Below are 25,895 nucleotides of genomic sequence, written 5' to 3'. Positions count from 1 at the left end.
GTATAATAATAATGTTTTTTTCTTATGATGAAAACTTTTAAGATTTAATCTCTTAGCAATTTTCAAGTGTACAATACAGTGTTATTAAATATTGTCACCATGCTGTACATTATATCCCCAGGCCTTATTTTATTTTATTTTATTTTAGAGAGAAAGAGAGAGAGAGAGTAAGTGCAGAAATGGGGGAGAAGAGCAGAGGAGGAGAGATAAAGAATCTTAAGCAGGCTCCATGCTTAGCACAATGTGGGGCTCAGTCTCACAACTGTGACACCATGACCTAAGCTGAAATCAGTAGTTGGATGCTTAACTGACTGAGCCACCCAGGCACCGAGGACTTATTTATTTTATAACTGGAAATTTGTACCTTTGACCACCTTGACCTGTTTTGCCTACCTGCCACCCTCTTCCTTAGGAAACTACCCAGTCTGTTCTGCATATCTGTGAGTCTGCGTTTGTTTTGTTCTTAGATTCCACATCCAAATGAGGTCATAAAAATTTTGTCTCTGACTTATTTCACATGGCATAATGCCCTCAGGTCTATCCATGTTGTCACAAATGGCAAGATTTCACATATTACACATACATACACCACATTTTCTTTATGATGGACATTTAGGTTGCTTCTATGTATTGGCTATTATAAATAGTACTGCAGAGAACATGGGGGTGTGTATATATCTTTTTGAGTTAGTTCCTTTGGATAAATGCTCTGAAATAGCTTTGCCAGATTGTATGGTAGGTCTATGTTCAGTTTTTTGGAAAACCTCTATATGATGTTCCATGGTGGCTGCATTGATTTACATTCCCACCAACAGTGTACAAGGGTTCCCTTTTCTCCACATCCTTGCCAACAGTTGCTATTTCTTGTCTTTTTGATAATAGCTGTTTTAACACATTTTAACAGGTATGAGGTGATATTGTGGTTTCTATTTGCATTTCATTTATGACTAGAGATATTGAGCATCTTTTCAGGTACATGTTGACCATCTGTATGTCTTCTTAGGAAAAATGCCTGTTCAGATCCTCTGCTATTTTTTAATCAGATTGGGTTTTTTTTTCTGTTGAGCTTTGTGAGGTCTTTGTATATTTTAGATATTAACCCGTTCTCAGGCATATTATTGGCAAATATATTCTCCCACTTACTAGGTTGCCTTCTCATTATTGTTTCTTTTGCTGGGCAGAAGGTATTTAGTTTGACTTAGTCCCACTTAATTATTTTTGTTTTTACTGCCTTTGCATTTGGTGTCAAAAAAAAATTGCCAAGATCTATGGTGAGAAGCTTATTGTCCTTATTTTCTTTTAGGAGTTTTATGGTTTTAGGTCTTATGTTCAACTCTAATCCATTTTGAATTAATTTTTGTATATGGTGTGAGGTAATGGTCCAGTTTCATTCTTTTGCATGTAGCTGTCTAGTTTTCTAAACACCTTTTATTGAAGAGATTGTCCTTCCCTGTTGTGTATTATTCGCTCCTTTGTTGTGAATTAATTGGCCATATGTGTGTGGGTTTATTTCTGGGCTCTGTATTCTCTTGATGTATGTGTCTATTTTTATGCAAATACCACACTGTTTTGATTACTATAACTTTGTAATATATTTTGAAACCAGAAAGTGTGAGGCCTCTAATTTGTTCTTCTTTCTCAAGATTGCTTTGACTATTCAGGGTCTTTTGTGGCTCCATACAAATTTTAGGATTGTTTGTTCAATTTATGTGAAAAAAAAAAAGGCATTGAGATTTTGATAGGGATTGCATTGAATTTGTAAATTGCTTTGGGCGGTATGGATATTTTATCAGTATTAATTCTTCCAATCCATAAGCTTGGAATATCTTTTCATTTATTTATGTTGTGTTCAGTTTCTTTCATCAATATCTTATAGTTTTTAGGTATAGGTATTTTAGTTTTTGGTTAAATTTATTTCTAGATATTTTATTCTTTTTGATATAATTGTAAATGGGAATATTTTCTTAGTTTCTCTCAAGATAGTTAATTCACTATTAGTGTATGGAAATTCAACTGATTTTTAATGTTCATTTTTTTAACCTGCAACTTTCTCAAGTTTGTTTATTAGCTCCAGTTTTTGTGTGTGTGTATGGGGGGCGGGTATTTAGAGTTTTCTGTATAATAATATCATGTAATCTGCAAATAGATACTTCTTGCTTTCTGATTTGGATGCCAGTCATTTATTTTTCTTGACAAATTACCCTGGCTAGGGCTTCCAGTATTCTGTTGAATAGCAATGGTCAGAGTGGGCATCCTTGCGTTGTTCCTGATCTTTGAGGAAAAGCTTTTAACTTTTCACTGTTGACTATTATGTTAGCTGTGTATTTACCATGTATGGCTTTTATTGTGTTGTGCTACATTGCCTGTATATTTGCTTAACTGACAGTTTTTATCACAAATGGATATTCAACATTGTCAAATATTTTATCCATCTGTTGAGATAATCATATGACTTTTATACTTCATTTTGTTAAAGTGTTGTTTCGTATTGATTGAGTTTCATTTATTGAACCATCCTTGCATCCCTCAAATAAATCCCACTTGATCATGATGTATGATGCTTTCCATGTAATCTCGAATTTGGTTTGCTAGTAGTTTGTTGATTTTTGCGTCTATGTTCCTTTTGGGTGTTAGTCTATAATTTTTTTTGTGGTGTCCTTGTCTGTATTTGATGTCAAGGTAATGCTGGCCTCATAAAATGAGTTTCTAGGTATTCTCTCTTGTTCTGTTTTATGGAAGATTTTGAGAATGATTGTCATTAATTTTTTGAATGTTTGGTAACATTAACCAGTGAAGCTTTTGGGTGTGGACTTTTGTTTGTTGGGACATTTTTGATTACTGATTCAATCGCTTACTAGTAATTGGTCTGTTCATATTTTCTTTTTTTTCTTTTTTATTTTTTAATTTTTTATTTTCTTAAAAATAGTTTATTGTCAAATTGGTTTCCATATAACACCCAGTGCTCTTCCCCACAAGTGCCCTCCTCCATTACCACCACCTCCTTCCCTCCTCCCCCTTCAACCATTGGTTTGTTTTCAGTATTCAAGAGTCTCTAAGGTTTTGTGTCCCTCTCTCTCTTTCCCTCTTCCCCTCCCCCTGGTCCTCCATTAGGTTTCTCCTGTTCTCCTGTTAGACCTATGAGTGCAAACATATGGGATCTGTCCTTCTCTGCCTGACTTATTTCGCTTAGCATGACACCCTCAAGGTCCATTCACCTTGCTACAAATGGGTATATGTCATACCCTCTCATTGCCATGCAGTACTCCATCGTGTATGTATACCAGGTCTTCTTGATCCATTCATCAGGTGATGGACATTTAGGCTCTTTCCATGTTTTGGCTATTGTTGACAGTGCTGCTGTGAACATTGGGGTACATGTGCTCCTATGCATCAGCACTTCTGTATCCCTTGGGTAAATCCCTAGCAGTGCTATTGCTGGGTCATAGGGGAGTTCTATGGATAGTTTTTTGAGGAACCTCCACACTGTCTTCCAGAGCGGCTGCACGAGTTTACATTCTCACCAACAGTGTAGGAGGGTGCCCGTCTCTCCACACCCTCGCCAGCATCGATAGTCTCTTGATTTGTTCATTTTAGCCACTCTGACTGGCGTGAGGTGGTATCTCAATGTGGTTTTGATTTGTGTTTCCCTGATGATGAGTGATGTTGAGCATCGTTTCATGTGCCTGTAGGCCATCTGGATGTCCTCTTTGGAGAAGTGTCTGTTTATGTCTTCTGCCCATTTCTTCACTGGGTTATATGTTTTTTTGGGTGTGGAGTTTGGTGAGTTCCTTGTAGATTTTGGATACTAGCCCTTTATCTGATATGTCATTTGCAACTATCTTTTCCCATTCTGTCACTTGCCTATTAGTTTTCTTAATTTCTATATTTAATCTTAGCCGGTTTTATGGTTTTTAGTATTTTACCCATTTCTTCTATTTTGTTAAATTAATTGGTATATAATTAATTGTTAAATTTCTTGTGATCCTTTGTATTTCTATGTAATCAGTTGTAAATGTTCCCTCTTTTGTTTATGATTTTATTTGAGTCCTCTCTCTTTTTTTCTTGGTGAGTTTAGCTAAACAAATCTTTGTACAAGTTTTCTTCCTTTTTAAATATTTATTTATTTTGATAGAGAGTGTGCAGATGCATGTATCAGAGTGGGGGAGAGGCAGAGTGAGAGAAAGAGAGAATGAATCCCCAAGCAGGCTCCACACTGTCATTGCAGAGACCGAGGTGGGGCTCAGTCTTATGAACTATGAGATCAGGACTTGAACCCAAATCCAGAGTCAGATGCTTAACCAACTAAGCTACTCAGGCACCCTCCTAGTAAGTTTTAAATGTGTTACTAAACAGTATAATATGAAATTAGTTTTAATATATGTATTTTATATATTCAGCCACAGTGCCAGGGAGAACAGTCAAGGGTTTATCCATAATTTCCATGAGCCCGCAGGTTAACAGCTTGTATTACTTTTATGTAAAGTGCTATTCAATGTAGTTTCAACCCTACCAAATTGCTACCCTTAAGCCTCTCCTATAAAGAAATTCTAGAGCTGCCACTCTTATTATTTATACATGGATAAAAAAATATCTGAATGTATATGTGCTAAAATTGTAACAGTTGGTTTCTTCTAGGTGTTTGAGTTTACTTTTTTCTTTGCAATTTCTATATTCTACTTTTCCTATAAAAATATAACTTGATTTAATGATAAAGAAGCTATGAAATTTAATGAACATACTCTTCTAAAACATATAGGGACACAAAAAAGCAAACAAAAACTAGAAAGGATATCAGACCAGAAGACAATTACGCTTTCCCTCACCTGTTCCTTTGTGGGAGACCCACTGTGTAAGTGGTGGTAGGATCTTAGGATATGCACTTGGGTTTTATCCTCATGATTGTCTTCATTGAATTGGATACAGTGTTACCCCTTCTGTGTAGGAAATTCACGACTTGGATTGTTCTCCATCTTATCAGGAAGCATGTAACTAGTTTGTTCTGTAATTAAGATAGTTTCTATAGTGATTACTGTAGTACATCTTTTTTTCTTTTTTTTTTTTTTAAACTTTTTTTACTTAGTTCATTTGATTCCTGTGATTTCTTTAGTATTTAGCCTCAGGTTGTACCCATTTATCCTGCCTTTTGGAATCTGTACCATCCGATTTAGTATATGTGTGTATATCTAATTTCTTCATTATTTTTTACCAGCCTAGTTTCTAGCTGCTTTAATTTTTCACAAGTTTTGTTCTATACATCTTACTGTCAGTTTAGTTGTTGACCTACCTAGACTCTAGCGTTGTATTTGATTTCCTACCCTATTTCTATATTGACTCTTAAGTCATGGTCCAAATACAGATTCTGTATTGCATAAAGAATTCTGATGAAAAGATCATTTAAAAAGTTACATTGAAAATATGCATAATAGGGCATTTATTTCTAACTAAAGGAAGAGGTTTGAGTGATTTTTAGAATTAATTTAAGACATTGTCATATTTCTGTTCCTTCTTGTCAGGCCAAAATACCCTACTAGCCAGTTGTGACTAGTGAGAAATTTTTTTGTTCTCGTTCTTAATCTCTTTTACTATCACTTGTTTTATCACCTTCTAATGTGGTCAAGTGACAAGCAGTGATTAATCTGTCATTGTTTACTGTAATTAACGATTTGTTGTATAACTTTAGAAGCTTGGGGGCATGAGGTATACAGAAAGATTCTGTGGAAACTACTAATGACACTATAATTTAAAGATGCAAGACTATGAAACATAACTCTAAATGTTTTTTTTTGTTATGTAATTTGAGTGTGATTTGAAGATTAGGTACTAAGGCTGCAATGTATATATTTATGTATGATGATACGTAACAAATATTGTGGTTTAGTTAATATCATGTCATTCTGTGATATAGTTAATGGGCTAATTGTTAGTTAGGCAGGTTGTCGGTTTTTTTTTAAATACAAATTTTGGGGCAGCTGTCTTTGTTTTTAAATTACAGATTTTTGTTTGAGGTAATTCTCTCCAAAACATCTTGTTTTATTCACTTGCTTTTATGTTAGTATGATTCTTCGTGTAAATGTATTTTTTCCCAGGTATAGCAATCTATTAAGGTACTTACTATAAGATCAAGATATATATATAGGACAGAGTTTACGGAGTTGGAGAAAAAGAGTTATTTCTTGGTCTGAGTCAGAAGTAAATCTAATTTAGATGCATATGTTAATCCAACCCACATGCTTTTAGAACTAAGAACTAGATAAAAAGCATGGATATATTGTGAGCTTTTAATCTACTTATGTCTTTATTTTATATTATAGGAAAGTTAAAGGAGGAAATATTGATGTACATCCATCAGAAAAAGCACTCATTGTTCAGTATGAAGTGGAAGCTACCATTCTTGGAGAAATGGGTGATCCCATGTTGGGAGAACGAAAGGAATGCCAAAAGATGTAAGTTTTCTTCATTTATACATGTTTTGAAAGTGGTGAATTTTATATAAACTGTGTCGAAATCTGATGTAATTTAAATCTGCATAGATTAGAAATGGTTATGGCATTCTTCTAGGCGTACTTCATCTTAGTGAAGCAGAGACTGTATTAAACTATAAATTCAGCGTATATGTATTCCAGAGAAGATCATGTTTACATAAGCATAGTGGAAACTTGCTAAAATATATCATTTCTGATTTATCCCATTTGGTGAATACATAATAGAATATAAACTACTACATGTTGTGACATCAGTAATAAAAGATAGGTTTATGTGAGGCTTTTTAGCTTAATTTAGGACATTTTTTAGGGGATCCTATCTGTATTCTTCTTTTTTCCCTGGAATTGTAGAAAATAGTATGAGTTCCAGAATTCCCAAATGGGGCATGTACTTTGAATTCACATCCCTTAAAAGTCTAGCCCTGTGAAAGATGTTTGTAATAAAACAAGCATTTTCTGACTTAATGAACTGAGGTTACATCTCCTGACATCCTACACTTTCCTTCCTACTTATGTAATACTTTCAGGAGCCCTTGGGAAATGGCCTTTTTCTTTATTCTGTGCATGTGCCAGTGATTGTCTTGCCCTCCTTTCATAGTATTGTGAAAGGAGAGAAGGTCTGAGATCACCTATTGTTCTCTCCCAATTTTCTTCTCTCCTTTCGTTTAAAAAAAAAATTGATTTGGGAACTAAGTGAAAAGAATTTTAACTAATTAAAAAGAATGTTAGTATGTTTTGGTGACATAGCACACGGAAAAAGACTGTATTTAATTTTTTTAATGTTTATTTATTTTTGAGAGGCACAGAGAGAAAGAGAGAGAAACTGTGCGAGTGGGGGAAAGGCAGAGGAAGACATAGAATCCGAAGCAGGCTCCAGGTTCTGAGCGATCAGCACAGAGCCCAGCACGGGGCTTGAACTCACAAACTGCCCAACCATGATTGGAGTCAAAGTCGGACACTCAACTGACTGAGCCACCCAGCTGCCCCAAAAGCATTGTATTTTAAATATATAGCAGTGGTCTCAACTGGTTGTGATTTTTTTGCCCAGAGAACATTTGATAATGCCTGGGAACATTTCTGTTTGTTTTAACTGGAGGGATCCTATTGACAATCTAGTGGATAGAGGCCAGGGTGCTGCAAAGCATCCTACAATGCCCAGGATGGCCACCCACAAATCAAGAATGGTTTGCCTTAAGTTTTAATAGTGCTGCAATTGCTGTATCGCAACCTGAAAAGAAAAGCTACCTAATATGTTAGTAAGATCCCTAATTTGTCTCCTTTTTGTGTGTTAGGAAACTAAATCACACAGATAATTCATTAAAATAACTAAGTCCTTGGGGCATCTGGGTGACTTGGTCAGTTGAATGTCCATCCGACTTTGGCTCAGGTCACGATCTCACAGTTTGTGGGTTTGAGCCCTGCCTCGGGCTCTGTGCTGGCAGCTCAGAGCCTTGAGTCTGCTTCAGATTCTGTGTTTCCCTCTACTTCTGCCTGACCCCCAATTTCCACTCCCACCCCCATCTAAAATAAATAAGCATTAAAAAAAATTAAAATAACTAAGCCCTAGGATAATTCACTAAATTGAAGGAAAATACACATATGCACACTTACTTACTTACACTGTGTCCTTTTACACATTCTCTCTTTTCATTAATGTGTTGTGATTAGTGCCTGAATTTTAAACATTTTGGGAACATGTGAAAATCTCTTCAGATCTTATTATTATTTTTTGAACGTTTATTTATTTTTGAGAGAGAGACAGAGACAGAGTGTGAGCGGGAGAGGGGTAAAGAGAGAGGGAGACATGGAATCTGAAGCAGGCCCCAGGCTCCACACTATCAGCACAGAGGCCATTTAGAGGCTCGAACCCATGAACCACAAGATCATGACCTGAGCTGAAGTCAGACGCTTAGCTTACTAAGCCACACAGGTGTGCTTTGAGATCTTATTAATTTGACTTCTAAAGAAAAGCCAGCAGATCAGTCTTTGCTTTTAGAACCTCACATTTCAGGTGAGAGATTTAGTTCTTAGTTCTTTAACACATTGTTTGTTTGTTTTGTTTGTTTGAAGTTTATAGATTTTGAGAGATAGAGAAAGTACGTAAGCCAGGGTACAGAAAGAGGGGGAGAGAGAGAGAATCCCAAGTGGGTGGTGCATTGCCAGTGTGCATGAACCGTGAGATTATCACCTGAGTGGAAATTAAGCATCAGATGCTTAACCAACTGAGCCACTCAAGCACCCCAAGAAAGACTTATTATTTTCTTTTATTTTTTTATTAAACAATTTTTTTGGTTATTTGTTTTTGAGAGACAGAAACAGCACAAGCAGCAGAAGGGCCGAGAGAGAGGGATACAGAATTCAAAGCAGGCTCCAGGCTCTGAGCTGTCAGCACAGAGCCCGACGAGGGGCTCAAACTCACGAACCTGAGATCATGACCTGAGTCGAAGACGGATGCTTAACTGACTGAGCCATCCAAGTGCCCCCAGAAAGACTATTTTAAAACAGGCTCTCTGAATGTGCTGTCCTCCCTAGAAGAGTCAGATGTAGATTTTATGTTCCTTTTGTTATCTCATTTGTCCAGTTCAAAGAAGTCATTTCTTTGCATTTTTCTAAGCCAGATCATATCTAATACTTTATTATATTTTACTAAAAGAGTCTATGTCAGATACCTTTAAATACTTTGTAAACTATAAGAAGTATTGTTTAAGTTATCACCTACTTTGATAATATCTGAGTTGGAAAATCCTGATATGTTTACAGCATTCGGCTTAAGAGTCTCAATGCCAACACGGATATAACTTCCCTGGCCCGGAAGGTGGTGGAAGAATGTAAACTTATCCATCCCTCAAAACTAAATGAGGTAGAACAGCTGTTGTACTACCTACAGAACCGCCGTGATTCATTGTCAGGAAAAGGTAAGTAGAATTTCTCCCTTTTTAATGTATAACCAGAGTTGTTTGTATAGTTTGTGCTTTTGATATTTGACTGGTGGGGTTTTTTGTTGTTGTTGTGGTTTTATTTTATTTTTCCAGTGCTGTGCATAAGTAAACAAATGAAAGAATAAACCTATTAGTTTTCTCCATACCAGGCTCTATATTACATGCATCCAAAAAATGATCTGTTTTTATTTCATACTGTGGTGTGTAGGTGTGTTTGTATGTGTACACATGTGTTGAAATAAGGAATGAAAATGCAAATGTCTGTCATATTCTAGAATAATAAAAGGAGAGAATTTGGGGCAGAAAAGCCTGTTTTCTCTAACCCAACTAGATTTATATTTTCTAAATTTCTTATTGACAATTTATAATTTGAATAAATTACTCAAGTATTTAAATGTTAAAATATCTGTCATATGCTTTAGACTAATCTAAAGATACAAGTTTTATGAATCTTTCTTAAGAAAATATTACTTTTTTGTCCCTTAATGTCTTCATTGTTGCCATTATTCTATCCTCAGTTTCCTCATAAAGAAAGTCATTAAAATGTTAGAGCTAAGCAATTGATTATTTTTAGTAAACATCATCAAATAATCTAAACCAAATATGAAACAAAATAAAAATACAGACATTTCAATGGAAAGTCATCTCAGTTTATTGAATGGTTAGTTATTCTACTTCCTGGTACTGATCAGGTTTACATGTCTTTCTTTTACCATTGGTGAGTTCTAAAATATGGTGCCTTTGAAATATTTATAAATGCTTAAGTTTTGATTATACTAAGTAGAAAAAAATAAGAGAAAATTTGTTTTTTGACTTTTTTTGAATTAATCAGTCTTTTATCTCCATCCACAGGAAATAAAATGTCTTTTTTCTAAGATACACTTTTGTTAGTTAACCTTGAATATATTATCTAACATATATTATATGATTAATATATATTTTTGAATGAATTAAGTGATTGTGAATGTATTTAAAAGGAAAAATAGGCAGTTTAAACTTGTGTCCAATTACATAGCTGGCACTCAGTGTATAATTGTTAATTATTAATAATTAGTGCTATAAGGAAAATTTTGTCAAGAAGCACTTTTATTAAATGTTTCATGATAGAATATTCCCATTGAGATCTTTGTAAATGATGAGAGAGAACTTCTTCAGTAAGTTAAATAAGTTTACGTGAGCAAAGTAAATCCTGTACTCTTGTAAGGTGTGTATGTACTTATTTTGAGTACAATATAGTTAAAATTGATCTTTCCTAATGTCTAAATAATATTGTTCCAGATGCATTTATATTAAAAATACCTTTACTAATAAAGCCTTGGGAGTTTTCAAGGCTTATCAGTCATCTCACCTTCTTCCTCAGAAATTAGATGAATTTGAGGAAATTTTCATGTCAACATACATGGATAAATTTTGTGTGTAAATAATGTTTGGAGACAAAAGAAATGCTGTTACCATGTTAAATACACACTTATTTTAAACATTCCATTTTTTAAACGTTTTTACTTGGTATTCACTATTTCAAACCAGAAACTTTGACCCCCAAAAGTGTTTGAAACAAAACAGTATTATTTATGTGATTCATTACTGTGATTTTTTTCATTTTATTTTTTATAATATTCAACTCATTAATATATCTTTGCTTTGTTGATTTCCCTATACCCACCTTAAATGTGAATCAGGAGGGGATTATTTTGCTTCTTGCTGGCAAGTCTGGCTATTTACCTACCCATAAAGTTAACCTAGGAGAAATTAAAATTACTGCATAACATAACTTTGGGATTATTTATAGATTTTATTTCTATATACTCTCCTTGATATCTCATTAGAACAGATAGATTATAGATGAACATTTACAAAATTTTTATTTATTGGAAAAAAGATTATGTCATAAACTAGTCAGTTTTAAGATCCCCAGCTTAGCTATAATTAAACTCATCTACTGAAAATAAAAATCATCCAGAAACTCTAAAAACCTAGTTCTTCTCATTTAAAAATAAAAAATCTTTTTACAGAAAAAAAGGAAAAATCAAGCAAGCCTAAAGATCCACCTCCTTTTGAAGGAATGGAGGTAAGACTGTATTCTGATCTAACAGAGAACTGATTGATTGTAAGGTTGTTGCCTTTTCCCATCAGTAATTCATCTAATAACATTAAATAAATGTGGAAATTTTATTGAACTTAGAAGCACCTAGAAAAGGTAGATAATGACTGTTTCATACAGGCAAAAGTTAGTGGCATGTTTTTTAGGTAGAATTTATTTTGATAAGTAAGTTTGAAATGTTTAAATATTCTTATTTCAGTATGTTTTAAAATACTACTTAACCTTTTGTAGTAGATACAAATTATTTTGCATTAAATTTAGGATGGTTTATATTAATAGACCAATTTTAGAGGTTATGTACATCCTATTTTCATGTGGTTTGGAACTACTTTTGTATTGGCGTCCTAGCACCCAAAGGTCTAATTTCCTCTTGGCTACTATGAGTTCTTTGAAAACTTGTCTGTTATTAAAAGGGCACTATATTGACCACACAGTATCATTTCTTGGCAGTGGCTTTGTTGGATGTCGTTGTTCTTTAGGAGAACTTCCTCTTTCTTTCTTTCAGATTGATGAAGTGGCTAACATCAATGACATGGACGAATACATAGAGTTACTATATGAAGATATTCCTGACAAAGTTCGGGGTTCTGCTTTGATCTTGCAACTTGCTCGAAATCCTGATAACTTGGAAGAACTACTACTGAATGGTGATTTATATCTATAAATATTAAAAATATAAAAATTGTTATATAGTATGTTTTTAAACTTTACCATAATAGAGGACAAAGCTAAAATTTTACCAAACTTTGGAATGCATTTATTTCCCAGACTTTATTACCTCCTTTATTCTGAAAATTTTTAACTTCTGAGAACGTAACATTTAATATTCTCTGAAGAATAATTTAATTTAAACAACAGAAATAAAGCGTTAATAGTACTTAGAATTAATAGTGTCTTTTCTTTCTTCTACTCTGGAAGATTTTAATTCTTTCAATTAGGATACAATATCAAACTGTTGACATTTGTTCACATACATATATGCATTTTTATTAAATTACTTAGGGCTCTAATATTAGTTTTCTGTCAGTAGTGCAGCAAAAAAATATGAATCTCTATACCTTAATTTATATTGAACTTTTATCCTTTCCTTTCATTAGATGTCTAGGTAATAAACAAAGGAGATATAATGATCTGAAAACCTTTTTTCTCAGTAATACTACTATAGAATCATTTTTTATTTTAATTTATTTTTTAAACTTTATTTATTTTGAGACAGTGAGTGTGAGCAACGGAGGTGCAGAGAGAGATATAGTTTATTTATTAATTTTGAGAGAGTGAGTGCAAGTAGGGGAGGGGCAGAGAGAGAAGGAGAGAGAGAAGCCCAGGCAGGCTCTGCACTGACAGGTCAGAGCTCAACGTAGGGCTTGATCTCATGAACCAAGAGATCATGACTTGAACGGGAACGAGGAGTTGGATACTCACCCAACTGAGCCAGTCAGGTGCCCCTAGGATTATTTTAACTGTGTGGTTTTCTGACTGTACTTTTGCCAAAAACAAAATATAGAAGATGTCATTATTATCTGATTTCTATCACATGAGAAAGAATACCTTTTTGTCTGTTGTCATACTCTTTTTATGGAGGCTGCACAGTACACACCAATACTTGTTAGCTTGGAAAATATATACAAAGAACTATCCAGAAAGTCTTAGAACCTTACTAATATTCTAAGTAGGAAATTTGTACATTTAAAGAATTTTCAAAATTATATGGCTCATATATTAGTATATTCTTTATAAAGAATTAGAATATTAGTAATTTGACCATTACTCTATTATCTGAGTTTAGAGTGCATTCATTCTTCTAGATCTTTTTCATACACTTACATATATATGTGTAAGATTTTTTCCTATATTAAAATATAGAGTATTACTTTGTAAGAATTTTTATGTTAATAGTATCCTACTTCTTTCTTGGTAATTTTTTCTCCACACAGTAATGTTTTGGAATTACATGCATATAGATACATTATAATGTAATTAATTTTTAACTATGATTATTGTTTTTTACGAAGCTTTCTATAAACTTTAGCCATTCCTCTATTGAGTAGCCATTAGATTGTTTCCAAATTTTTCAGTAGGGAATATTGCATCGGTGAACATCTTTGTACGTATCTTCTTATATACACAGCATGGGTTCTTTAGAAACAAGGTCACACAGAAATACAGATCATAATGCTTTAAAGAGTGTTGCCAAACCATCTTCCAAAATGGTTGTGCGGCTCTATCCCAGACCAACAGAATATGAAAGCCATCAAAGTTAAAGATTTTTGCCATTGTATTGTGGTAATGAACAAGCTCTCTTTGTTTTAAGTTGCATTTGCCTGATTTCTAATGAATATACTATTTTTCTACTGTCCCTATACTTTTGGAATTCCCACTCTATGAAGGGTACATTTTTGTCTTAAGTATTTGTATATTTATATATAAATGTATATATCCTTTTTGTATGTAATTTAGTATATAAATTTATATATATCATTTATGTTCTTTCCCTTTTATGTACTTAGAAATGGTTTCTTTCAATCTCTTACTTGTCTCTTTTTTTGCATCATATCTTTTTCCATCTGTTTACTTTCACTCTATTTGTGTCTTTGACTCTAAAATGTTTGTATTGTAGAAAGTATGTAGTTGGATCATGCCTTGTTTACAATCCATTCTTCCAGTCTCTGTGTTTTGATTGGAGTGTTTATTCTGTTTACCATTAATGTAATTACCTGTAATGTAGGATTGTTACCTAACACTTTAGCCCTCTATTACTGCCTTCTTTTATGTAAAATGGATACTTTTTAGTATACCATTTTAATCCTTTTGTTTTCCTTTTACTGTGTTTTCCTGAATTATTTTCTGAGTGTTTGCCCTAGGGCTATAGTTACTATCTTAAATTAAAATAACTTAGATCAAATTAGTAGTAATTTAATTTTAACAGTATGCAAAAACCTTGTTCTGATTTACCTCTCTATTCCCTCTCCACTTTTTTGTGTAACGCAAATTATATCATTACACGTTATCTGCCTGTCAGCACGGTAATTATTGATGTATGGATTTTTTAATCAAGTAGAAGAAAAGAATATAATCAGAAATATGTAAAACTGTCATTTTATTTATATAGTTACCTTTACTAGTGCTCTTTATTTTTTGTACGGATTTATGTTCTTCTCTAGTGTTATTTCATTTAAGCTTGAAGGGTTTCCATTGCTATTTAAAAAAATTTTTTTTAATGTTTTATTTATTTTTGAGAGACAGAGAGAGCATGAGCAGGGGAGGGTCAGAGAGAGAGGGAGACACAGAATTCAAAGCAGGCTTCAGGTTCTGAGCTAGCTGTCAGCACAGAGCCTGACGCGGGGCTCGAACCCATGAACCATGAGATCATGACCTGAGCTGAAGTTGGGTACTTAACTGATTGAGCCACCCAGGTGACCCTCCCATTGCTATTTCTTATAGGGAAGGTTTAACCATCAGCAAATACTCGAAATTTTTGCTTGCTTAGGAATAAGAATGACTTAATTTTTCCTTGGTGTTTGTGTGGATAGTTTTGTTAGTGTAGAACTCTTGTTTGGCAGTCTTTCTGTCACTTTTACTGTATCATCTACTGTCTTCATGTCTCTGTGGTTTCTGATATGCAGTTGGCTGTTATTCTTATTAAGGATCCTGCATAACTATTGAGCTGCCTTCTTGCTACTTGCAACATTTTCTTTGCCTTTGACTTCTGCCAGTTTGACTATGATACATTTAGTTGTTGATATCTTTTAGTGTGTCTTCTTGGAGTTTGTGAAACTCCTTGAATCTGCAGATTAATGTTTTTCATCAAACTTTGGAAGTTTGGGGCATTATTTTGTTAAATATTCTAGTATCTCCTTTTTCTCCTTTCATCTTGGGAACTCGATTTTAATATGTTTGGTGATGTCCCATAGGTCTTTGAGGCTCTATTTATTTTCATTCGTTTTTCTTCCTATTCCTCAGACTGAATAATCATAATTGACCTGCCTTTTAATTTATTGATTCTTTCTTTTTCTAGTTCACATCTGCTGTGAAGTCCTTCTAATGAATTTTTCATTTTAGATATATATTGTACTTCATAACTCTAGAATTTCTATTTGGTTCATACTTTGTCATTTGTATCTCCTTACTGATACCATTTGGTGAGACATCATTCTCATACCTTCCCATACTTTTCTTTAAATCTTTAGATATGGTTTCCTTTAGTTCACTGAATATATTTACAATAGCTGAGTTAGTCTCTGTCATGTAAGGTCAACATTTGCGCTTCCTCATGGACAATTTCTGTTGAATGCTGTGCTTCCTGAATATGAGACATCACGTCCTGCTTTCTTGCATGTCTTGTAGTTTTTACTGTTGTTACAATAATATTGTGGTATTCTTTACAGGGCTTGTTATTTTTGCTTTTTGTTTAGTGAGTTTCTTGGATTAATTCTGCAAAGTCTATGATCTTTGTGCAGCCACAGAACCTTCTAGTTCGGTTAGTTTAGTGGTAACTAATGATTGGATAGAGATTATTTATTATTTTAATTTATTTAATGTTTATTTTTGAGAGAGAGAGAGATCGAGCACAAGCAGGGAGTGGTAGAGAGAGAGGGAGACACAAAGTCCAAAGCGGGGTCCAGGCTCTGAGTAGAGTGACTGTGTAGGTTTGTGTTGGAGCATTGCCTTCAGTGTTTAAGCAGGTAGTTTACAAGGCAGCCTTTGTTTGTTTTTTATTTTTTAAATTTGTGTAAGTAATATCTACACCCAACGTGGGGCTCAAACTCATGACCCTGACATCAAGAGCCACATACTCTGCCAACTGAGTCAGCCAGACGCCTCCAAGGCTTGTATAGTGCCTCGGGGTTGGCCAGAGATGGGAGATTAGGTCCTTCCTTCTTAGTTCTTTTCCTGGTATCAGCACATTCCTGCACATTTACATGGCCTTCTAGATTCTCAGGAATATATTGGAGCTTTTCAAAGGCCTTGTGAATATCTAATTTTCAAGTTTTTTGTTTTTCAAGTTTTTTCGTCAACCTCTTGTTAACCCCAACTGGCAAAGCTGCTTCATGTAGTTGCAGTGTTGCCCCAGTGGTTTTCAACAAATACCCTGGGTATAAGGCTGTACAAAGCAATTTCTGAGTCAAGTAAAATAAATGCAAACCCTGAAAATGCCCATCAAATATTTAGATATGTCAGATAGTGACCATTCACTGGAGTAGGGGTTTTCAGGAGGGCTGAATTGTTCTGCCTCCTCCAGTTGCTGCTCTGCTGGTAACTTTCACAGATACTATTATTTTGATGCTCTTAGTTTTCAAGGCTTCCACAAAGTTGCACAGAGGGGATGTACTTAAGACCAGTATAAAGCTACTTGCAGTAAGCTTACTTGTAGTAAGCTCCTTCAGAGCTAACTGTTCTTACTGAGATTCAGCCATATTCTTATTGTTGCAAAATGTAGTTCCAGAGTTCTGAAAAGGTTGATTCTGACAATTTTCTTTTTTTAACCAGCGTTCTTATTAACTTATGGAGGAGTGGAATTTTGAAGGTCCTTACTTTGGTTGTTTCAGAAATGCTTGCCTATGGAATTCAATTTTTTAAAGTTTATTTATTTATTTTGAGAGAGAGAGAAATTGAGAGTGTGAGAGGGGAGGGGCTTAGAGAGAGAGAGAAAGAGAGAGAGAGAGAGAGAGAGAGAGAAAATCCCAGGCAGGCTTATGTTGTTAGTCCAGACAGAGCCTGATGCAGAACTTGAATTACAAAATTACAAGACATCACACCTCTACCTGTCCCCACACCAAGTTAACAATGGAATTCTGGAGTGATACTTGTTCCCTTGCTCCTATACTCAGGAAAGTGGGAAATCTTTTTACACATGGAATCTGGGAGAAGGCAGAGCACTTTTACCTGTCTCTATAGGTTGTGTGCTCCATCAGACCCCCTTTATGGGGTCTACTTACAGACTGCTTACAGTTTTTGCTTATAGGAGATGCTGAGAAGTGGTGAGCTGCCAGTTCCCTGGAGGTATTAGTTGCCCCCTTTAGAGAGATTTCAGCACCACGGACAGCACCACCCTTGCTGTCCACTCTGTCTCAGACTCCTGTTTGGTGTTCTTGTCCTTAATGTTCTAGACCTGTTACCCTGGGAGGGGGTGAGAGTGAAAGGCAGGTTAGTTTGTGATTCTTGACCAGTTCTGGCTAGTGACTGGCCATGCCCCACTACTTCAGTAAGACTCTTTACCCAGGCTGGTACTTTTGCACCTCTCAATTCAAGACCTAAGTGAACCTAGCTTTCCGCAAATAGTGAATAGGGTGAGGAATGCCAGGATCAGGCAAGAGCCCTGCGTTTTCAGGCTTCTCTACATCTTTCCTTTGCCTTCCCATCTAAGTCACTGGGCAACTTCTATCTTATGTTTCAATCATAATATGAAATACATATTTATTGAAAAAAATCCAAATATAATTCAAATCAGTGTGTTCAAGGGTACACTGTATATTTCAAGAAAACACTGTTTCCTCTGCATTATAGTGGTAACATGCCTTTAGTAATAGTCGATTAAACAAAGTTACCAGATTCTTTATTAAGTAGGACTTAGTAGAGCCTTTACATGTTAGTGTATATTGCTTACCCATTGACTTGACTTCAGAATAGTGTTGTTCAAAGCATAGGTTATACCAGTGCTCTGCATTGTGAATATGAATAACATTATGAAATTATGTTATAGGATGGATTTTTTTAGTTTGAAAAATTCCTCACTAAGTGGATTAGTAATACTTGTTTCATAATTTGAATGGCCAAAAAGCACAAATAAATTGAACACTTTCATTACTATAATAAATACTAATACAGTCCATGAAGTACAGTAGATCCTGAGTGCCTATTAAAGAAAGTTGAATTATGATCTCTATATAACATACAGATTTTGTTTTAATATTTTAAGAATTGAACAGTGTCACAGTTCAAATTTGAAACTGGTCTCATTACTTTATGTTTACCTAGCATATGATAATTCTTATTAATCCACTCATTAACTTTTACTTTTCTTAAGATAAAAATCTAGCAAAGATGTTTATTCTACCCTGAAGCTAATTTTATGAAAGATTTTTATGTTTTATTTGTGTTTGTTGGCATTAATTTAACATATTAAATAGATTTATTTTTATGTGTATAAATTTTATTTGGTTATTAATTTGCTCAAGTGTTAGCCTGATAAACGCTCATTATATTTTTAGATGTATTCTATTTTTTTCCTTCACTAACACATTAAATCAGATGTTAAAAAGCAAATAGACAAACAAAATGGCACTATAGTAGCTAGCTTACAAGAAGAAATGCAAATCAAGAAATAAATGGTCTTTTTATTATTTTGTCACCCATAATATACTTAATATGTTAATTTATCTAAATCAGATTTTACTTTTCTGTGTATAGTTATAGACTTAAAGTTACGTGTTAATAGATTTTTAAGTAAAAGTTATATTTCAGTTTTAAAAACAGCTTTCTGTGTTGGAAAGAAGCACCCTCCTGTTTTGTCCTAGTTCTATCTTAGCTTTGTTATTTATTAATAAGTAGACATTTAAAACCAATCACAGGCAAGGCTAATGATCATTTTTACATGTTCCTTTTTTTTCTTCAGAAACTGCCCTTGGTGCATTAGCAAGAGTCCTAAGAGAAGACTGGAAACAAAGTGTTGAGTTAGCTACAAACATAATTTACATCTTTTTTTGCTTTTCCAGGTAAGTATAAAAATTCAGAAATAAAAGTAGAAGTCTATCTCTATTTCTCTGTCATTGGTTTGGATTGTAGATACTGGTTTGCCGAGTCTTCCTGTGTGTCTGCCCATTGTTTGCCTCTGAACTCTTATTCTCTTTCCCATTTTCTGTCCTCTCTGTTATTCTTTCATTCAGTCTGTCCTAACCCATACACAAACAGAGTAGAATAGTAAAATTGTTTAGAATTTAAGAGTATGGACTCTGAAAATGGATTTGAATTTAAATATTGCTATGTACTACCTCTGTGTTCTTGATTACTTCTCTATGCCTTAGTTTCCTCAACTGTCAACTGGATAGTAATAGTAACACTATTTGGGGATAGTTTTTAGAATAAAGCCTAACCCAGAGTAAGTGCCAGTAATGTTACTGTTATACATATATGTACACACATATGTTGTAACTGTTTATATGCTATTTATATATATATGCTATTTGTACATGTATATTCTTTAGAAAGACATTTATTGAGACATTGTGAAAAGTTTCTAGCCAATTCCCAGAGAATTACTTGCATCTATTTTAAAAATGTGCCAGCAGTAGCAAATAAGTATTTATTGAATAAATACTTGTATAAATGAATTGTGTAGGAAACATATATAAAAATCTGATTACTAATACTTTTATGGTCTATTCTCTGGTACAAATTTTATTCATTAGTAGTGTTGTTACATTACTAAATCTGTCATACAGTAGTCTGAAAGTTTATTTTGACAGTATCTGAAAAGTTCAAATGGTGGTTAATTACAAAACAAATGTGTTTTATTTCATTTCTAACTTAAAAGTAATTTTATTTCAGGGAAGGGTATATTTTTAAAATTATGTTTAAAGTATATATTCAGAGTAATCTCATAATTTCAAGTCTTTCTAGTATATTGCGTGTGTTTTCATTTATTGAAATTTATTTTCTACATTGACAGGTATTTACCCAAAACAAATTTCCTGAATCTACAAATTGTATTGCTTTAAATACATACTAAAACCTCTTTTTTAAAGCTTTTCTCAGTTCCATGGACTTATCACTCACTATAAAATTGGAGCTCTGTGTATGAATATCATTGATCATGAGTTAAAAAGGCATGAGCTTTGGCAAGAAGAACTCTCTAAGAAGAAGAAAGCTGATATCCTTTTAGAGTGATTTTTCAGCCCTGGGTTGTTGCTCTGAGCTTTGGGTGGGTGGGATCATTTTGAAGTTTAAAATGAATATTGAAGCTATCATAATGAATAGAATTCAACATAATTTTGTCTCTAAAACTTTGATTAGTTGATAAAATTAGAGGAGCAGATAATAGTGGTCTAGATAATTGAACTGTGAGTCTCCAAGTGGCCATATCATTAAACCCCCTAAGATCCTTTGGCTAGCTGAAGTGTGGCTCACCACTGTTGTTTATGCAGTTCTATCAACGTACTAAGGGGACTTTGATTGGAATGGGTATGAATTTGGTGAACACAGTTTTAAATTCTGTTTTACTAAGTGCAAAAAGTCTTTTCTTAATACATACAAATTTGAGAGGCCTGAAGAATGATGGAACCTATGAAAGGAATCTTTAAAAAAAACCCATTTTAGCCTATCTTTCAATACAGGAACCTTCTGCACCTTCCCTTACAAATTGAAGATTTAGTCTCTTCAACTATGTCACTGCTTATTGATTTAGCTCATTGTGTAATTTGACATCCTATTTATTATAATATTCTTTTGCTTAGTGTACTAAAATCTACTTGTCAATAACGTCTACCCCTTGAATCCAGTCTTGCACACTAAAGCCATTTAGACTAATAATTAAGTCTCTTAAACATCACTTTTCTTATATTTGAAGATATTTGTCATATTGCCTCTATAGCTTAATTTCTCTAGATTAAAGGGCCTAGTTTATCCATATGGCTTATTTAGCAAGCCATCCTGGTAATTTTCATTTGAACCCAATTTTTATTGAACTCTTAAAAAGTAAAAATATTATTCCTGTTGTGCAGAGTATCATATGTTTCTGATCTCTCTTTCATGGAATCCCCAACATACTCTAAAAATACACTCTCTCACACATACAAGCTTTCATTTTTCCTAGTTTGGATCTTTGCATGTTTAGGAATTTTCTGTTTATGCTATAAGCCTCTGACATCTAGATTGGTGTTGACTTAAACTATGTGGACAGCTCAATGATCCTGGAGACTTCAGATCATTGATGGAGTCACAAGTCTCCTAAATATACCCAAAATTCATAAAATAGAAGGGGTATGGAGGGAATCACTAATGGAACCTTTAACAATTAGTAATTTATACTTTTTGATTGTTGGGTGACAGGAACTGATATCTTAGGCTTTATCATATTCCTATAAATATTGGAAACCATTGATTGTAAGATGCACTATTATTTATGAACCACTAAGAATGGAAAGAATGCTTCAATTAAATTGTGATGTGTCATAAATTATAAGACATATCAAAATGAAGAAGGTTCCTGTGTTTTGATACAACAAGGGGTAAGTTTTTAAGTGCTTAGGGACTCTGAAGTCAGATTTAAGGAATGGGTTGTTTCTGGAGGTATCCAGGGTATTATTTGGGACCATAAGATCTGAAGAGGGTACCAAAAGGCTTTAGATTTAATCCACATGCTTTGAATATTCTGGGCATCTAACAAAAGTAGAGTTCAGTATTCTTATTAACGAAAACTCTCTCTAAGGCAGAAATCTTTTGGGTTCATGGACCCACTTGTTAATCTGTTGAAAGTTAGGGACTTGTGCATGTACATAAGATATTTACATAAAATTTCTGGGCATTCAAGTATTTGATAATACCCAAACATGTGTTTTCCCAGGGTCTCTAAGAACATCCTTAAACCCTTGGTGAAGAAGTTCTAACACAATTATTGTGCAGAGACAAATATTTTAGTTTCGAACTACTGGTTAGAGAAAATAACTAGGTAGCACTGCACATTAACTGTAATAGTACTGTCCTTCATAGTATTCTTCAGTAGATATTTCTTTGCTTCAGTGAATATGGATTATCCTTAACTTAAGTTGCTTACTTGATGAAGACCCTGAAAACCAAACCTTGAGAAAAGATTATGAAAAAACCTTTAAAAAATACCAGGGGCTTGTGGTAAAACAGGAACAGCTCTTACGAGGTACGATTTCCTAAGCAATGAGAAACACAACAAAGTGCTTACTCAACATTAATTTTGTTCAGTTTTTTTGTCACATCAGTAATGCTAGTATTAGAAAAATTGAAAAATCTGTACATTTTAATATGCTACAAATTCTTTTGTTTTTAGCCTGAGTAATGTTTTAAATTTCATTCCATTATTTTTCCACCAAAAGATTTTATTCAGCTCTTAAAATGTGTTTATACTTATAATTTATTTACTCAGGATTTATAAATACAGTGTTTGTCCTTTTCAATAATAAGAATCTGGTCTTTCAAACACTAATATTCACTAATATTAGTTATAATAATACTAATACCTTATTTAGTAACTTATTTTGTTGCTTTCCTAGGAAATTGATGGAAAAATTTTCAAAATATTTCTCTTGATTACATAAAAAATAGTCTCTTTCTGAGGTTTATTGCGAGATCTAACAATTCAATAATCTGGTTTCACAGTCATTGGTAAGATACAGTGTTATGAAGGTTAGTGAGAACAATGTGGGGCTTTTAAGTATGCATTCTATTCCTGCTCTGTAGTTGACTATGACTTGATTTTTTCCAGCTTTATTAAAGTGTAATTGACATGTAACACTATGTTAAGTTTAATGTATACAGTGTGATGATTTGGCACACACATATATTGCAAAACGTTTACCACAATAAGGTTAGTTAATGTGTCCTTCACCTCACATAACTACCATTTTGTTGTTGTTACGATGAGAACATTTAAGCTCTTTTCTCATAGCAACATTCAAATATACAATATAGTATTGTTACTGTAGTCATCATGGTGTACTTAGATTCCTGGAACTATTAATCTTTTGTTGACCAAGGTCTTCCCATTTCCTCTGCAACATAGCCTCTGGCAAGCTTCAATCTGTTGTCTGTTTTATGAGTCTAATAATTTTAGATTCTACACAAAAGTGAGAACATACAATATTTGGCTTCCTCTGTCTGACTTCACTTAGTATAATGTTCCGTGTATGTTGTTGAAAATGGCAGGGTATCCTTTTTTATGGATGAAAAATATTTTGGGGTGTGTGTGAGTGTGTGCATGTGCACCCCATGACTTTACCCATTCATCCATTGATATACACTTAGGTTGCTTCCATGTCTTGCCTATTGCGAAGAATGCTACACGGAACATGGGAATGCAGATATCTCTTTGAGATCATGATCTTATTTCCTTTGGATATATACCCAGAGTGGTATATATATTGAGGATCCTCCATACTGTTTTCTGTAGTGGCTGCACCAATTTCTATTCCTACAACAGTGCACCAGGGTTCCCTTTTCTCCACATCCTTGCCAACATTTATCTCTTGTCTTTTTAATAATAACCATTCTGACAAAGTGTGAGGTGACCTGCACTGTGATATTGATTTGCATTTCCCTGATAATCAGGGATGTTGAGCACCGTTTCATTTACCTATTAGTCATTTGTATCTCGTCTTTGGAGAAATATCTATTCCGATCTTTTGGCCATTTTTAAATCAGATTTTTATTTATTTATTTATTTATTTGCTATTTAGTTGTATAAGTTTCTTTTTTTTTTTATGTTCTTTATTTGTTTTTGAGAGACAGAGAGAGACAGTGGGAACAGGGGAGGGTCAGAGAGAGGGAGACATAGAATCCGAAGCAGGCTCCAAGCTCTGAGCTAGCTGTCAGCACAAAGCCTGACACGGGGCTTGAACCCACGAACTGTGAGATCATGACCTGAGCCGAAGCCAGATGCTTAACTGACTGAGCCACCGAGGTGCCCTGAGTTGTATAAGTTTCTTAAACCTTTTGGATATTAACCCCTTATCAGGTAGATGATTTGCAGATATTTTCTCCCATTCTGTAGGCTGTCTTTTCATTTTGTTGACTTTTTTTTTCCTGTGCGGAAGGTTTTAATTTGAGGTAGTCACACTTGATAATTGTTTTTGTATCTTGTGATTTGGTGTCATTTACAAAAAGTCATGGCTAAGACTGATGTCAAGTAGCTTTTTCCCTATATTTTCTTCTAGGAGTTTTACAGTTTCAAGTCCTTATTCCTAATTTTATTTCAGTCCTCTTTTTTTCCTTTTTAAGTTCAGTTAATTTTTGTGAGTGGTGTCAGTGGTTCCATTTCATTTTTTTTTAATGTGAATATTCAGTTTTCCCAGCACCATATTTTTGAAGAAACTGTCCTTTCCCCTACTGAGTATTCTTGGCTCCCTTCTCAAATATTAGTTGACCTTTATATGTGGGTTTATTTTAAACTCTCAGTTCTCCTTCATTGATCTACGTGTCTGTTTTTATGCTAATACCATATTGTTTGATTACCATAGCTTTGTAACATATTTTAAAACCAGAAAGTATGATGCCTCCAGTTTTATACTTTTACAAAATTACTTTAGCTGATTTGAATCACTTTTAGTTCCATACAAATTTTTTTCCCATTTTTTGAAAAATGACATTGGAATTTTGGTAGAAAGGATATGGCTCTATAGATGTCTTTGGGTAGTAGGGACATTTTAATGATAGTAACTCATCTGATTCTTAAACACAATGTGTCTAGATTTATTTGTGTCTTCAGTTTCTTTCAGCAGTGTCTATTATAGTTTTCAGTGTATAGATTGTCCACTTCTTTGGTTAATTTTATTCCTAAGTATTTATTGATTTTGATACTATGGTAAATGAGATTGTTTTATTTCCTTTTAGGTGGTTGTTAGTTTTAGGATTTTTTGTGTAGATTGAAATTTTAGAGTGATTTATATCATGATATCTACATCTCTCCCCAGAGCTGGGACATTCTCAGCCATTATTTCTTTAAGTAAATTTTCTGCCTCTTTCTTTTTCTTCTTATTCTGGGACTCCAGTGGTATATAGATTGTTTTCTTTAATGCACAAGCTTTAGGTTCACTCCTCCTGCTGTGCATCTTCATTTCCAGTGCCCTGTGCACTGGCGCTACCTGTGACAACACCATGCAGCCCGAGAATGCACATGTACAGCTCAAATAGAGATTCATCGTCTTATATCCATAGTTCATTTCTTTTTTATTATTGAATGGTATTTCATTCATTAAGGGTTACGTGGAATGTTTCAAGTTTTTTTTTCAATTATAAATAAAGTCGCTCTGGACATTCATGTACAAGTCTTCATATGGACATTTGCTTTCTTTTCCTTTGGCAAAATACTTTGTGGTGGAATGCTGGGATCATATGGTAGGTGTATGTCTATCTTTCTAAGAAATTGTGAAACAAGTACTACAATGTAAAATTATTAAAAAAATAAAAAGAAAACCCTCTCACATGCATAAATGAAAGATTGCACTCAAAGAGCTCACATCTTTTCAAGCTTCAATAGTAAATATCCTGCTACTAGGTATTAAATACTGCATGGTTTGCCCAAGCTAAGATGAAACCACATCATAAATCAATAAGCATTTTGCATACTTGTTTTGCTTGTTGGTGGCATTTGCTTATTTAATACATTCCGTCAAGGACAGAAATTACATGATG

The 25,895-nt window shown here is 34.0% G+C and overlaps 1 protein-coding gene across 2 annotated transcripts in view; it reads left to right on the top strand.

Annotated features, from left to right (window-relative positions):
• The window catches only part of KIFAP3 (kinesin associated protein 3), a 152,312-nt gene that overhangs the window by 6,372 nt on the left and 120,045 nt on the right, over positions 1-25,895 (top strand). For both annotated transcript variants that reach the window (XM_029935002.1, XM_029935003.1), the window contains exons 2-8: positions 6,312-6,443; positions 9,243-9,397; positions 11,434-11,489; positions 12,028-12,169; positions 19,135-19,234; positions 20,264-20,388; positions 22,291-22,389. In XM_029935002.1, the coding sequence (XP_029790862.1) occupies positions 6,312-6,443; positions 9,243-9,397; positions 11,434-11,489; positions 12,028-12,169; positions 19,135-19,234; positions 20,264-20,388; positions 22,291-22,389 (809 nt within the window). The remainder of the gene's footprint in view (positions 1-6,311; positions 6,444-9,242; positions 9,398-11,433; positions 11,490-12,027; positions 12,170-19,134; positions 19,235-20,263; positions 20,389-22,290; positions 22,390-25,895) is intronic.

This window comes from Suricata suricatta, chromosome 3, assembly GCF_006229205.1.
Source record: "Suricata suricatta isolate VVHF042 chromosome 3, meerkat_22Aug2017_6uvM2_HiC, whole genome shotgun sequence".
NCBI classification, from domain to species: domain Eukaryota; kingdom Metazoa; phylum Chordata; class Mammalia; order Carnivora; family Herpestidae; genus Suricata; species Suricata suricatta.
Note: the sequence above shows the minus strand (reverse complement) of the source record. Positions and strands in the feature narration are given on the sequence as shown.